The sequence below is a fragment of the Papaver somniferum genome, chromosome 2 (assembly GCF_003573695.1).
Source record: "Papaver somniferum cultivar HN1 chromosome 2, ASM357369v1, whole genome shotgun sequence".
Taxonomy (NCBI): domain Eukaryota; kingdom Viridiplantae; phylum Streptophyta; class Magnoliopsida; order Ranunculales; family Papaveraceae; genus Papaver; species Papaver somniferum.
Window position 1 is genome coordinate 131507828 of NC_039359.1, and position 16446 is coordinate 131524273.

Consider the following 16446-nt stretch of genomic DNA (forward strand, 5'->3'; position numbering starts at 1 on the left):
ACAATGTGAGAAATCGAGATTCTCGATCATCATTATACAGTGACATAGTATTATTATGTAACATCAAAGTCCAATTGCATCACGACTTTAACAATAATACTACGGTGATATGTATCATTCCCCCTTAGTCAATACTCCATCTCACATGGAAACCACTCCCCCTTATATAATGATCCGAAAACCATATGTATATGTAGTAGAACTACACATTAATTCTCCCCCTTTTTGTCAATAAAATTGGCAAAGGTACAAGAACGGGTTCCTAATGAATCCGAGAAGAGACGTTTCATAGACTAAAAGAAGAAATACATACCAACTTAATTTAGATGCAATCATAAAGCCGAAGCTAAATACATTCATCAAGGAGTTTTAAGATATAAGCTAAATATCGAGATATAGATAGGCGAGATATACTCGACTCGAAATATCAAATGTGTATGATCCAGTCTATATAGCATACGACTTTTGTCTCATAAGAAGTAGGAGATAGAAGAGATAGACTTTTGAGTGTTAGATAAGTTCAAGTCTCCACATACCTTTTTGTTGATGAAGTTCCACGGTTCCTTGAGTAGATCTTCGTCGTTGTATGATGAATCTCCATGAAGTCCTTGAGCTCAACTACACTTTTCTATCCTTGTACGAGACTTAGCTATGTAGACTACAAATCAAGACTCATAGTTTTGATCAATAACATTGACAAACATGCTTGATATAGCAACGCATGCGAGGTCGACCGAGCTATGCTTTAACACCTCTAACAAACAATTATGTCTAGAGAACCGCCCAATAATTATTCTATGTAGAGGTGGGTCTCTCTATGCAGTCAGGGAACAACGTGCACCGTCGACGTCCTGAAGGCGTTAGGATTTCTAACAAACAATTATGTCTAGGGAACCACCCAATTATTTGATTCTACATAGAGGTCATGATGAAATGTGCATCATCGAATGCTCAGCCGGGGAGGCCTTTCGAGAAACATGTTCATCAAGGCTCTGAGAGGAATGCTCACTCAGTCAGAGATCGTGAAACGGTTCACGGATCATAAAATATGAATCGTCACATTTGTTCCTGAAGCCGGGTCAGAAACATGCAGTATCATGATTTTACGATTTTATCCCTTGTTGAAAATCCACCATCAACAATTGGCTTTTTGGAGAATTGAGCAATATTTGAAGAAATATGGAAAACTAAGAGTTTGCACGAATGTGGGTAATTAAGAGTTGTAGAATAATAATAAAATAAGGAAAAGTGAGGAGGTGCGGGATCGGCCATGGCTGTGGCATGGCCGGATGAATGGTGGGCCCGGTCCGTATGCCTATTTTCTTTTTGAAAATAATAATAATTTCCTTTCATATTTTGCATAAGTCTCCATACATCCATATTCGTCCATATTTTTGGGTGCTCGTTCGTGCATTATTACTAAGTACACTCTCACCATTTTCTCGGGGCTTACTCGGTGGTGGCTCATATGCCCGAAAGGTGAATATTTATTACTAATCCATGGAATTCTGTTGAGGAAAAGCTGTGAATTGAAGTAATAAAACATAGTGATAAAATTGAATATTTTCTAGGAATTCAATTGGTGAATACTGCACTAGAATTAATTAATTTATGGATCTATACTAGCATGAAATATGTCTATGAGCATTATATTTATTCGAGAATCGAGGTATGAGATAGTGAAAGAATCATACTCGTTATGAACATTTCTGCATAGTCAGGGAACGTTTCCACATCCTGAAGACGTTATTGCTCTAGTGGTCAATCCATCTAGGAGCCGCCTGATCATTCTCGATTATATAAAGAAGTGTGTACTGGAACTGCTCAGTATAAATGATGAAATATTCAGAATATTGAAAGCTTAGCTGAGATGCTTTAATAATTACATTTTCATGCATGCTCTGAATGAGGCTACACACTAAGTCAGAAATTATTGTGATATGAGCTTTCATGCCTAAATTCTAAAATATGAATTTCATAGATTCGTATGAAGCTAGGTCAGAACTATACAAAATTATGATTTTATAATTTTAGCCTTCGTCAAAAATCCACCATCAACATTAAGTCCCCTGCTTAGTAAGGGACAACCATTTTCCGCAGTACGCACTGGATGGTGATTTTCCAATCATAAACGAAATAAGTAATTGAACTTAGTCGTTAGAGATGTTACCAGAATCCTTAACTTGCTCCTATGATGTCACGTACGAGCAATGGTTTTAACGATCCTGAAAATATGATAGAGCGTCGTCCGGAGAGTGTGAATTGATGAAGCACCACTGATTTGGATGGTGGAATGACCAACTTGGTTTGTTTGCACTCGTGGGCCTGCTGCTTGAAAAAGAAGTCATTGTTCCACCAAGTAGTTGGTCTTCGAAGCACCAATTATGGAATTGATTTCGTATCTGTTCTAACTCCCCAAATGATTTGCGGAGGACCCAAATAAGTATTCATCTTGCATCATCTTGATAGCTACATGAACTTGTCACTTGATATGGTTGAATGGATGAAGATACATATGGACTAATAAGCAATTTCGTCATAATTCGTCATCAGAAAATTCAGAAATTAGGTTTTCGTTAAAAATGATGTAGAATATTCATACGATATTTGTTTTTGATGATCTATCTCATCCCTAGTTACCTCGCCAAGGCGGGTGGAGACAGATTTATAAAAAGTCTACAAACCCTAGTAGCTTTTTATGAAACTATTCCAACTTTTTGATGCCCGGAATTTCTTAGCTGTTTGAAAGAAGCTTTTTGAGTTTCGAGCCTATTTATGAGTCGAAATTGACGAAATAATAAACTTCCAGAAATCCTTCAGGAACTTTTCAGTTTTCACGTAACTTCGTGTCCACCTCTTAGCTCGTCCATCCTGTTATTATGAATTTTGGATATGTTGCAGAGGATATCTATACGAAGAGAATGACATATGGCCCATTCCTATATTTTTCACAAATTGCTCCCAGATCATCGCTTTGTGCAGGACAGTGCAAAATTTTGTCAGACGAGACTGATGCAAAGATGTCCTTTTAAGATATTTAGACCATGCGCCTGCATCTTTGAAACTTCTGGAGCCGTCATGGAGAGACGTGTTGTATCATGGTTGTTAGTCCCCAGCATTGGTAGGCTCTTCTATTCGTTTCTTCTCTTTATTCTTTCCTATTTATAGAAATTTAGAGATATCGAGTATTGAGGACTTGGCGGAAATACCTAGGTGGACGTGATTGACTGTGAATGCTATGAATTCCATATAGAAATTTTTGTCTGCATGTCGTCTGCTCCGAAGGCTGTAGAAACTTCTTACGATGTCGGAATTCAGTGTTTGACCCCAACTTTTGAAGCTAAGAGACTGAGGAATTATATGCAAAAAGAATCATTCAATTTGGAATTTTCTAGGCCAGTCTATAACGCGTTCACATTCCTAACTTGTAATACCGTACAAACTTTTCAGATTCCATAAACCTGAGTGTAGTGGCCATATCTCTCAGCTCGTATGTCCGATTGATGAGCCCTTTTGGTATGTTATAGAAGAGACATAGACGAATATCTTTCTTAATGAAGCATTAACTCATTCCTCACCCAATGGCATTTTTTTCTGAATCAATGGCCTAAAGTGTGTTGTATCTCATTTGTGAAAGTCATGAGAACTTCTTGTAGAAGACTTTGGCTTGTGCCCGTACGTCGTTGAACACATATTGAGATGAATTATTAGTTCTTGGAGAAGTCTGATCCATCGAGTAACACTTCCAGACTTAGGATGTAGAGAATGGACAGTTGATGAAGCCGGTCATAAGTATGTTGCTCCTAAGACCGTTGTTGATGTTGAGATCACGACTAATTTTGCTCCAGATATCCTTGTTGATGCTGAGACCATGGCTGGAGTTGCTCCAGATACCAAAAAAATATAAAACCATGATAATCGACTAATCTTTGATTCTCCATCCAATGATCATTTACATTCACGAACTAGTTGGCTGGTTGAGCATTCCGAAGATGTATACTGGGAGTTCAACCCGAACGCTCATGAATAACATGACTTTACTGTGAAGTGGCTTCATCAGGGAATCAATATCGTTGTGGAAGATAACAATAGAAGTCTCCATTTTGTATGTGATTTACGGGGGTATGAAGTCCCTCAGTCGTGCAAGGTTTATGACGTAGAGAGGTCCTGTTGATGACGATTCATGGAATGACATCAGGTTGCAATAACTTGTTATGTGGATAACATTTTTTGAAATAGATTTGAATTTATCTTTCCAATAATATCAAGTCCCCATTGCATTGCAGAGGTGTTCATTCACTTAGCAGAAAGATATATGTTGAAGTAGTTCGTGGCATCCATGGATGAACGACGTTGCATCTTCTTCAGAAGTATTGTCATGAGGATAGTGAAGACTTATCAATTGTAGTTCAATTACACTTTGATCGCCTTCGTTTTGAATCAGTGTGTCGTTGTCAAGATATTCGTGTTGAAGCTAGGGGCACTATTATCGAAGGTGTACTCTTTGATTGGGAGTACAATCTCAAGGCTTCTAAAGAATATAGCACAGAGAGATGAGAGGTTTTTGATTTTCGGTTGGCCTTGGACAAGTATGTGATTGACATTTGTAGGGATTTTCTTTTAGTTTAGTAGAGATTTTGATTTAAATGAACTGAGTTTGATTGCTGAAAGGGATTTACTTACTGGATGCAAGTATTGGATATGTTTTGGAGGAATTGAAAATGCAAATAAATTAAGAAAATCATACTGCTTCAAACTTCAGATGCTTGAGCGTCAAAGCACAAAATCCATTAAATGTCACATCCCCATATGCGTCGAATGCCTTAGGTTTGATCTTTTTGGCCCTGAATATCTTCTGTTGGTTCAATATTCCCTTAATTAGTGCATTACCATCAGCGGAGGGATTCCATGTTTGCGCGGACATTAGCGCCTTCTTGTAACGATCTTGTGGTATATGTGGACACTCTTGTAAGGTTATGGGGAAATACCCAAGATGTTCTTTGCCATGCTCGGACATCATCTCGGTAATGATGTCCCAGTGTGATGCTTGTTTTGGAGAGGAGTCAGATTCAACCACTTGGTAAAATATTGTAGTGGTGAAGCTACCCATTCATATTGTCTTACAATAACAAAGTTGCTAGCAGAATTGAGTCCCCATGCTAGGAGAGCATGTGGGAGGATATATGACATATACATGGGTGAAATGAGACTTTCCTGAGCGCGGAATATTTTGATGAATGCCAATGCATCTTCCTAAGGTTCTTGCTTCAAACCCATAATAGTACAAAGTTCCTCCAAGTGCCATGATGATGGAGCGTCCACCAAGTCTTCCGGATCAGAATTTTCTTCATCGGAGATATGTACGACTAGAGGTACCTTGTCGATGGTCATCTTGTCAGCATGTATCCATGTTCGTCCGATGATCATGTCATATCCTGGATCCTTCCTAATTATGTAAAACTTTGTTTATATTCAGGTTTAACCTATCTTCATCTTGAGAGTGATGTAGCCATTCTTTTATGGTCCCTGATTGAGATGGGAGCATGAGTAGCTTCTTATCGAGTGATACCCGCAGCTCTAAAGGTCTTCAATGGGATAAAATTGACAACAACACCATCATCGATCAACGTTCTCATAAATTCATTTCCTTTGAGATTGACTGCGGTAAGCATTCCCCTATTGTACATCTCTTCATTCGTGGATGGAGGCTCAGTGGGCATTTCCGGGATGAATAGACATCTTCTTGACACGATGTGATTTAGAGCTGTGAATATGTCTTTCCTTTGCACTTTTGACAGATATAGAAATTCACACATATGTTCCACCAAATATTGGACTACTTCATTGACAGGTTGCTCAGAGAGAGTAAATATCCTGATTGGGAGAGGGTCCATGTGCACTCCTTCAGTTCCCAGATGAAGCTAACCTGAGTCAACCTTCTCTTTGGAGATATGCTTTAAAACATTGCAGTCACCTGTCAGATGATTGATGAACCAATGAAGGCGACAATACCTAGGATTCTCCATCTCTTCTACAGTTGATTTTTTTATGCGAGGAAACAACTTGATTGCAACGTCTTGGATCCATACCTCCAGCAACTTGATTACTTCTTTCATGGGAAGAAGGAAGTTTGAGTCTGTCTGATCATCTGTTGCTTGTTGTTGACGACGCTGCAAAATTCGGGTTTGATTATCCCTCCTTCGTGTTTGCGGAGATTGGGGTGCTGGAAATGCACACTTGGGTTTTCGTAATTTTTGAGAGACAACTTTCTTCTTGTTTCGAGGATGAATAATATATATATATATATATATATATATATATATTATCTGTTGAAGAGACGCTGAGTATCACGAGGCTCCTCGGTCTTTATAGGTTTTTCTCTTTTTAGTAAAGCAGGCGCAATAGTTGTTGATCGCTTTGCTGCTTCATGAAGTTCCGAGAAGGTCTGGAATCGAATATTTCCAATAAGGCTTTGTAGGCCGGGATTATTTCATTGATGCACATGTCTAAGAGTTGTTTTTCAGTGAATTCGGATCATGACAATCCAACGCTTGGACTCTGAACCTTTTCACATAATCATTGGGGTGTTCACTGTTTCTATGAAACATCCTTCCAAGATCAGAGAATTTGATTTGTTTTGAAACAAAAAAGTACTTTATGTATAAGGCGTTAACCGTTTCACCCCAACTGGCGATGCTCATTGGCGCGATGTTGTTGTACCATGTGTACGCTCTGTCTGTCAGAGACTTTGAAAATTCTTTCATACGGACGATGTGAAAGTACTCGTGCTCTCCCAATGACTCCAAAAATTGTGAGACACTGTTCAGGTCATTCCTCGTTCCATCATAGAGTGTGAATGTTGGAGAAGTGTAACCTTAAGGAAGAGGAACTCTCTGCACATCATAAGGATATAGAGTTTGGTGATAGTGGACTGACGATGTCTTATATTTTCCACGATCCTCCAAAAAGTGCTCCAAGTCTTCACGAGTGGTGAAGCTTGGCCGCTCCTTTGCTGGTGGATTGTCTGCAGTGTTGCGAACTTCATCATCTCCCAGAACATGGATTAGAGAGGTTTCAGGATAGGTGGACGAAGGAACTTCCTTGGATTTTCCTTTCTCCCGTCGACATTGGTCAAACGAAAATTGCTCTGTCAAGGTCTTCATATAAGCGAGAAGTTATTTCTGTGTTGTAGCCATATCTCCTTGAGTTTTGTCAAGGGTTTCTTGTATCTGTATGAGATCAGCTATGGTAGGTGGATTATTTCTCATTTCTCTAGGAGTCCGGCCGAAAAGAGAATTGTTGCATGTAACGATATTGGTTCAGCATGTACACTGGTATTATTGATATGAGGGGTAGTATCAGTAGTGTCGTTGTTGGAAACAGGAAGAGTAGTTGGAGTACCACCACTTTTGTTAGTGCTAACATTGTTTGGGTTAGGGTTTGTAACTGAGCCTGACCTAATATCAACCATCCTTAATGAATTGGGATTGAAACCAAGAGATTAATCTCCCACTATGGTCGCCAATATGTTGATAGGTAAAAACGATTTGCTGGTTTTTGAGGAAAAGTGGAGAGTCGTGCGGTTGAAGACTCCTCAATTAATAAAATTGCCTAAACCTTTAACAGATGCATTGTACGAGAGTGCTTTGAGTTCGAAAGATCAATTTGTATGACTCTGGTCTAAACCAAGACAATGGTCGTTCCAGGGTCAACTCGGTCAAAAAGAGGGATGATGGTCGATATGTAGGAGGGAAGCTGAGAATTATGTGAGATCAATGATTGATGGATTGTGGATGTGTTGAATTATCTGTATTGGAGGCTTCTGCGAGTTTGATGAATCGTTAGTTAATTATGATCAGATTGATAGAGTTTTGTTTAGTAGTGTTCGAATGAGATCCGTTGAGTTTAGTTAAGTTCAGATAAGTTTTCAAATCATAGATTGATGGACCTATTTATATCGCAGAAGTAGTTAGCACATTGATCTCCAGTAAGTGTGACGGTTGCATAGGAGTGGAAGAATGTGGGAGTGGGAAATCATGGTTGAAACAGTTCCACATTGCGCGGGAGACTTGGTTGATTGTCCATCCACTACTTTCACATTTCTCATCGTGGACGTACTGTTACATCGCATGTGTTGTAGGCCACCAAACCAAAACCCTAGTGAATATCCCCCCACCTGACATGATTGATGTCTCATGTATGTGGAGTCAGCAAGGTAGACGTGTACTTAATTAGTCAGTTGTTGACTTGGCTAGACCATGAGTCTTAGCCTTGATGAGTCGAGCATAATTGATGAATGTGATATGCTCTGTGACTCATGTATTGAGCATAAGGTGTCTGCTGGGACAACAATAATGCATAGACGTCGAGCTTGATGAATTGTCATGTGTCATGATTTGGATTGACGAACGTCGGTCGAATGTGATTGTCGATCATGGACCTATTATGATATGTCGTGTATTTGACAGGAAATCAGATATTGCTGAGTTATGTAGAGTTATGTTGTAAAAGGCGAGCGCCTGGGAAAAAAGGCTTCCAGGCGCCAAACCATGACCAATTTTTTTTCTTCTGGGTGCCTTTGGCGCCCAGGGAGTGCTTAAGCGCTAGGCGAGGCGAGGCGATGGCCTTCGCGCCTCGCCTTGCCCAACGCCTTTTACAACATAGATGTAGAGTACTCATTCCTGATCTAATATGTCATGAATTGTCGAATGATAAAGTAGGAATTACAAAATTAATAAGTATTGGACTCATAGTCGTACAATAAAATATTGGATGGTCGGCCAAGTGGATGGTTGTCCAATATCATGTTGCTTCTTGGACAGTCGAGCAATAAAAATGTTGGTAGAAGGACCGAACATTTAAATATTAATTAAATATTGATAGCTGGATCATCATAGAAATTACTGATGTTTATCAGAATTATCGTAAGTCTGAAACCCTAATTTTGGAGAACTCTGAATCTAGGAGAATGAGTGCAACCCAATGCGGGTAGATATATTGACCAATCAATAGGTACGAAGACCGTCCATTGGTGGTGGATAGACCGGCAGAGTGGTGAATGGAGAATTGTCCAACTGGTAGAAGAGGATTTTCGCCAAAATATGGAGGATTATCCAAGGTATGAAGGATTATCCAAATGGAGGATTATCCTAAAATATGGATTAAGGAATGTGGGATCGTCCGGCCATGGTGGCTAAGGGACCGGTCAAGTCCGGCCATGGTGGTGTGTGAGCCTCCGTTTGTCCATTTCATAAGAATTTAGGTATTTTTGTTGGACACTTGTGCAACATTTTGTATTTTCAGAAGAGTTTGATCTTGACTGAAACTCTCAATTTTTACATGAATGAGCAAGTAGGGTTTTTACTCATGTGTCCAATATTTTAGAATATTAAAATAATAGTATTTTAATATTCATTCGTGAGAAGGCATGACGGTCTTAGGACCACTTGATTTTGTAGGTTTTTTGGAGAATTGAGCAATATTTGAAGAAATATGGAAAACTAAGAATTTGCATGAATGTGGAAAATCAAGAGTTGTAGAATGATATAATAAAATTAGGAAAAGTGAGGAGGCGTAGGACCTAAAATGAAGGAAAGGAAGTGATTTATGATTGAATGGCTAAGCCTAAAGTAAAAACATGAAGAATTATTTCATTTGACCAATTATTTGAATATGAAAGATTTAATTATATTATTTGACTCGTGGCACATTTTTATTAAAGGATTTTATATTATTTTTGACATGACATGTGGCACATTATAATTGGATGATGATGCAGCAGGGAAAATGAAAAAGAAAAATGATTTCCTTTAAAATCTATATATACACTATCGATATAAGGAAAAAGAAGAGCTCATTTTTGAGAGTTGAAGTCCGAGCATTAGTAGAATTAGAATTACTTAATTTATTTTCTTTCCTTTCCTTTCTTCACTTTCTTTTACATTCGTAATGGAATAATCTCTCTGTTGGGCTAGGATGCAGCCTTATTATGTGTTAGAGACTTTAATTCATTTTCAATAATATTTTCTCTTGGTCCTAAGTTTTCGGTCAATAGCGATAATGGTTCTATTCATGTCATTTGTGCTTGATTTCATTATAAATATTCTCTAATTACAAACCGGTATTTAAATGGGTAGAATTATTAGTACTTTGAGAATCCAATTGGTTTAAATGTATTATCTTCCGAGAAGTTAATTCCTGCCCTAAATGGGCTTGATATAGTATGAAAAATGTTGCTACAATTTTAAATAGCACTCTTTGAGAATATACAATTTCGAACTTAGTATCATCATCCAATTACTTTATTACTCTACCATTCTCCTCCACTTTATCACTCTACCATAGTGGATTCTGCCGAGTAGACTAGTAAAACTGTATATTCAGATTTTTCCACCGAAATCATATAAACATTTTAAACCGTTGACAGGCATAAACTCGAACTGATATCTTCAAAATCAGCTATTTTTATGGGTTCGTCTCTAGATTTTGAAGAAATGGGATTGTTTCCTTATCTGTAGATAAATTGTAGCGAGTACAAATACCTGATTCTCAGGATAACCAGTCTTTTGAAACATAGTGGAACCGAACAACTGATTTTGTTGGAACTCTGGTTAGTATCTCGTGAAATAAATCATCACTGAGAGAGTAGCATCTCGTGAAGTAAATCATCACTGAGAGAGTACCGGACACTAGATGATGATCAAGGGGAACTCCATTCATCATTTTCGTATCTTTGTTATTTTAACCTAGTTTAATTGGGCGTCATTTTGTTTGCCCCAAATTTTCCAGGGGTGTAAAAATCGGAAGATGAATATACTATTTTATTCTTGATTAATATTTTCTTTCAAGTAACGATTTTCATTAACGACCCTTCACCGACATTAACGACAGTTTAGGGTCGTCATATACATCATGATCAAAACAATAACGACTCTAAACTGTCATACACTAACGACTCTTTTTAGAGATTAACGACAGTCTATAATGACATTTCTAAAACATTAACGACTGTTTAAGTCGTCAAATGCGTAACCAAAACAGTAACGACCCTTCCAAAGGGTCGTCAGGGAATTGATCATTTTTATGACGACCCAAAACTGTCGTACATTTCCGCCATTAATGAATCTTCGACAGTTTAGAGTCGTCACTTAAATAGTCTAAACATTAACGACTGTTGAGGGTCGTCAATGAAATTTTTTAATATCTTGACGATTTTTCATACTACCTGGGCAAAAAATCTGGAAAAAAAATTAAACTCTAATTAAGTAAGATTATTACTAATTAATTAAATTTTAACACTAATCATTTAGGGGCATTTTAGCCATTTAAATTTTTTTTTTATAAGGGATAACCCAAATTAAGTTCTGGTAACCTTTTTTGTCCTCTAGTACACGACCCTCAATTAATTCCGATGACCCCAATTAAGCTAGGTATTTTAATGGAGTAGAATGTGGTGTTTTGATGATCAACGGAGTAGAATCACGGGATGGCAAAAACATGTTTGAGTGGACTCCGCGTTATCGAAATCAAAGGAAGGAAACATATATAATTTCATAACCTAGTTTAATTGTTCAGATGCATACGTAGCGATATGGTGACAGGGGGTCAGTTTCTTGAAGAAAATATATGGGATTCATCAGATACCAAGGTCACGACAGGGCCATTTAGTATTTGGACAGTTGGTGATGAGCTGGGTACATTTCTTGCTCGCAGTGGTTTCAGAAAGCCTCTCCTTTTACTGTAACTGAAATTTTTCGGGTGAATTTTTTTTTTCCTTGAACTCCTAACAATTTTTCGTATGCATGTAGAGACCATAAAAAATCGTTAGGGTATATGATGATCAAGATAACGACCATATTTCGGGTTTTCATGTTTTTTATCCTAGATTAGAGTCGTTAACATAATATAGAAACCTATGACGATCCTCTATGAACGACCCTTTTTTAAACGTCAACGACCCCAAGTGAAAAATAAACATCCTCTCTGTCCCGAAAATTTTCAGAGTCGTCTTGATATAAACACACAAAATAACGACTCTTTTATGTCCCATGCTAAGAGTCGTCAGGGTATATTATATTACCCTGACGATTTTTCATAACCTGGAAAAGTTGCAAGTTTGAGTCGTCATTTTTTGTGTCAATACATTGACGACTTTCTAGAGTCGTTGGGTATACATCCCTCGACATTGACGATTCTTTCTCTGTGTTGTGACATACATCCAATCCATGGGAGAATTTAAGATAATCTTTCCATCAACACAATCATCTTTGTTGCTTGAACCTTCCCCAACATCATTTCCCCAACTTGAATTACTCACTTCTAAAAACCCTATATTTTTCTCTAAAACCTCCTCTTCTTCTTCTCAACTCAAAAAAATAAGAAAAAAATATTGATTCAAAAATCCGAGTTTAATCTAACATAATCTAACTAATTAACTTAACTTAATTAAATTTTAATACTAATCATTCAGGAGCAATTTAGCCATTTAATAATATTTTGGTTAAGGAGTGACTCAATTTAAGTTTTAATGACCTTTTTTTTGTCCTCTAGTGGGAGGCCCCTAATTGTTTTTTGGGGCCCCCAATTAAACTAGGTTTCATAAGTAGGTAAACGAAAATCTCAAATATTAGGATTCAACAACCAAACAAGGAAGAAGTCTCAAAATCCGAATGAAATGCACAGTACATAGCAGGAGCCAAAATCTTCAAAATTGTCATTTAAGAAGAATCAATTACACAATCTAGTACTCAGACTGTAACAAGAGTTTCTAGCTGTGCACCAAGCTGTCCTTCGCCAGTCTTCTCAGCCTTGAGCCTCAACTTGTTCAACTGCTGTTTACGTTCATATGCTGCATGGGATCCTGCCTTTCTCTTTTCCTCAAGTTCCTCGATGGTATCTCAGATGAAAGTCCTCCTAAAAGGCAGTACTTGTGTCCAGGTTGAAGTCTAGGGATAAGCATCCTCTCGATCTTGTCACAAGGCAGTGGGATACCCTCAAATTCAGAATGCAGCAGCCCCACGCTTGGTCTTGTGTGGAACAATACCACAGATGGTCCTCCAAAGGATCTTAGCAGGAGCCCTGAAATGAATAGGACCATGAGAAGGTTTACTGTTCATCCAAAGAAATGAAGATACTTCATTTTCTGTCATACAAGATCACCAGAAAGGCAGATCTCTTCACAATTTCGCAGTGATGGAAGATAATCTTCCAAGCATATGGTGACTAACATCAACGACAACTCGTTTAGTGCAGATGCCACTCCCTGAAACCATTGTTTCTTCTGCTGCTGTAGTTCTTACGGCAAGAAGCAGTTATGCGTTCTAGTTCTCCATTGAACCATCTTAAGTAACCTTAATTCGAGACTTGAAAACTGCCACTTCTTTGGAATTATTAAAGTTCAGATCAGAGCATCAAATATCACTTCCTCTGCAATTTGTCACTTCTAAATTGCCAGTTGCTGAGTTTGGAAGCTTCACAATTCCTTTTTGGTCAGTCAATGCTATACGTGCCTCAAGAAATGGGGACAAACACTTGTCTTTTGCAAACTTGAGGCAAGACTCTTTAGAAGCAACAAGACAGGCTGACATCTCACATTCTTCACACTGTTCCCTCTCTGCAAGATCCATAGGAGCACCTCCAAGCAGGGTTTTCCACCATGGAGGCCGGCACTTGCTAGACGCGTTGATTGAACAACCTATCCGGGCTCCAGCCTTCAGAACAAAAAATGCATAAGTTAAGCCTTTGAAAAAAAAAATCATATATCTGCAAAATTTCTAATCTCATACAGTGAATTGCGGAAGTGAGACACAGGACAGAAAACCTAGCACTAAACATGATATGTAAGAAACACTAAATCTCATGCCCAGCCTTATTATACTTGTTAAGTACTTAATCAAAGCCCAAAACTGATATAGTAGCCAACACACCTGCTCATACGACAGCAAAATTAAATGCTAAACACAGGATCGTTGCGTAATAATATAATGACATACAATCAACAAAAAACAGCTCGAGTCCAATCTTACTTTGTTAACATCTTGTCGTAACACATGCAAGAACATACAAGTGTCATTTTAGTTTTAGTTTGTTAAATTAAAACCTAATGTACCAAAAAACAATATAGAGCTCTATCAATTTCAACTATTTAAGCTCTCATAGTCAAGAGCTGGTTATTTCGCTCGCATAAATTTTGCAGCTGTATTAACTTACTGTATTGGCAGTACTATAGCCAAACACCTCGGCCAGCTGCGTGTAATTATCTCTGAACACAATTCAATATAGTTTTTGAACTTAGACACCTAGACAACGGCTTGGACTGTCTCCAATAACCTTAGAATCAAAAATTCCATATTCAGGTAAAACCCATAATCAACTCATCCAATTAGAATGGAATCACACAAAATCTTAAGGCTTTTGCTACGAATTAAGCTCAACAAGATTTTAAATTAAACATTTTTATGACATCATAATCATAAAACCAATTTTACCAGCGAAATAGAACAAAATTAATTGAAACCAAGATTTTGCTATGAATTAAGCTCAACAAAATTTTAAATTGAATATTTTTACGAACATAATCATTAAACCAATTTTAACAGCAGAAGACAAACAAAATTAATTGAAACCCAAATTAATTCATCAAATTAAGACAAAATTTACCTCACATTCAAAAGTTAGCGTTTAAGAAAAAAAATCATACGCTCGCAAAGTATCAAAATGTAACTATCCTTATGATACTTGTTAAGTTTTTAATCAACACTCTTTAACACTAACATTAAGATACATTAATGTCAAAGCCCAAAGCCGATACAGTAGCCAACAGACCTGCTCATATATGGTAAAATCTAGTGTTGATTAAGAGTCATACATTTAACCAAAAATTGTTAAGAGTCCAGTCTTACTCTGGATATTACGTCAACAACTTGTCGAAACACATGCAAGAACATACAGTGACAAACTGTCAGAAGTAAGTGTTGATGACCCACTTCAGCCAAAGCTCATTATAGAGTTAGTTTGTTAAATTACAACCTAATGTATTAAAACAATATAGAGCTCTATCAATCTCAACTACTTGAGCTCTTGTAGTCAAGAGCTGGTTATTCCGCTCGCATAAATTTTGCAGCTGTATTAACTTATTGTATCGGCAGTACTATAGCCAAACAACTCGGCCAGCTGCGTGCAAATATCTCCGAACACAATTTATTAGTCTCCAATAATCATAGAATCCAAAATACCTTATCTAAGTAAAACCCTTGATTTAATCCATCAAATTAGAATGAATTCACAATAAATCTGAAGGCTTTTGCTATGAATTAGAATAAAGTTTTAACAAGAAAAAAACAAAACTAACTGAAACCCAGATTTAAATCATCAAATTCAGCCTATAGTTACCTCACATTGCTCTATAATTTTAGATTCGGAAGCTTGTAATGCAGATTTCCAACTTAGAGAATCCTTGAAAGCAAGAACAAATGGGCCTTGAGATGGATCATCAGACAAACCAGCAGGTATAGGGATTCGCAGAGGAGGAACTGGAGACTTGAAGTAGATTAGTGTTGCTGATGCAGAAAAATCCTCCACATCACTCGTTTGAATCTCCATTTTTAGGGTTTTAATATTCTCCTCCTCGTTTTGTAAGTAGCTCTGGGTTTTTAGGGTTTCATTGCGATATGATTTTCTCTTATATTTTGTTTCAAATTACTATTTCCTGTCCCAGAAACCTGTCCTGTCCTGTCCTGGCCTAGCCTAGTTTCATTTTGGGGCACTATAGTATGGGTATATTAATTATGAACGATTTTTTTGGGGATCATGGTTTTTTTAGGGGACCATGATTTTATTTTGGGTAAAGGCATTAGAAGTAATTCTAGGATCATCCCACATCTAGTTATTTATTTAATACCTAATCTACCCTCTTAATTAATTTTAGGTTATGATTTAGTTAAAAACAATTAGTAAGATTAAATTAAAAGATGGGTTTATTATTAGTTGAGTAGAATTAGAGAAGATGAAGAAGAAAAACATGGAAAATAATTTTTTTTTTCCAATTCACTAAGTTTGAGTATTCAAATGATGAAAACTTATCTGATTCTTCATCTCCATCCTCTCCTAGAATATTTGTTAATCTTCAAAATGATCCGGATTTGAACTGGATTTTGAACTGTTTGGTTATTTTATATGAAGAACAAGTAACCGAACTCATCTGAAGCTGTAGTTCGGTTTCCCCGTGAGATGAACAAGTAACCGAACTCATTTGGAATTGTAGTTCTGTTACTTGTTCCAAACACGCAGGTTACCGAATTTCTAATAATTTCTAGGAGTTACAGCGTTATGTTCGGTTGGTTCTCAACTAACCGAACTTTGGTGTACAAAGTTCGGTTGGTTTGCAAACTGCATGCACTTTTGATCTAACAGAACTTTACGTAATATAAGAGTATATAAGTTTACAAA

The 16446-nt window shown here is 37.4% G+C and overlaps 1 protein-coding gene across 1 annotated transcript; it reads right to left on the reverse strand.

Moving 5' to 3' along the window:
• Positions 1–12606: 12606 nt before the first annotated feature.
• On the reverse strand, positions 12607–15645 carry LOC113349138. The gene is made up of 2 exons (XM_026593059.1): positions 15391–15645; positions 12607–13709 (listed from the first exon to the last, which is right to left on the reverse strand). The coding sequence occupies exons 1-2, from the start codon at positions 15598–15600 to the stop codon at positions 13410–13412; spliced, it is 510 nt and encodes a 169-aa protein (XP_026448844.1). The 5' UTR covers positions 15601–15645; the 3' UTR covers positions 12607–13409.
• Between the last annotated feature and the right edge of the window lie 801 nt (positions 15646–16446).

What these genes read in the sequence shown, in the direction of transcription:
- LOC113349138 (XM_026593059.1), bottom strand. Translation starts at nt 15,600, where the DNA reads ATGGAGATTCAAACGAGTGATGTGGAGGATTTTTCTGCATCAGCAACA. An exon ending in AAATTATAGAGCAATGTGAG is followed by an intron (nt 13,710 to 15,390) that starts GTAACTATAGGC and finishes TTTGTTCTGAAG; the next exon opens with GCTGGAGCCCGGATAGGTTG.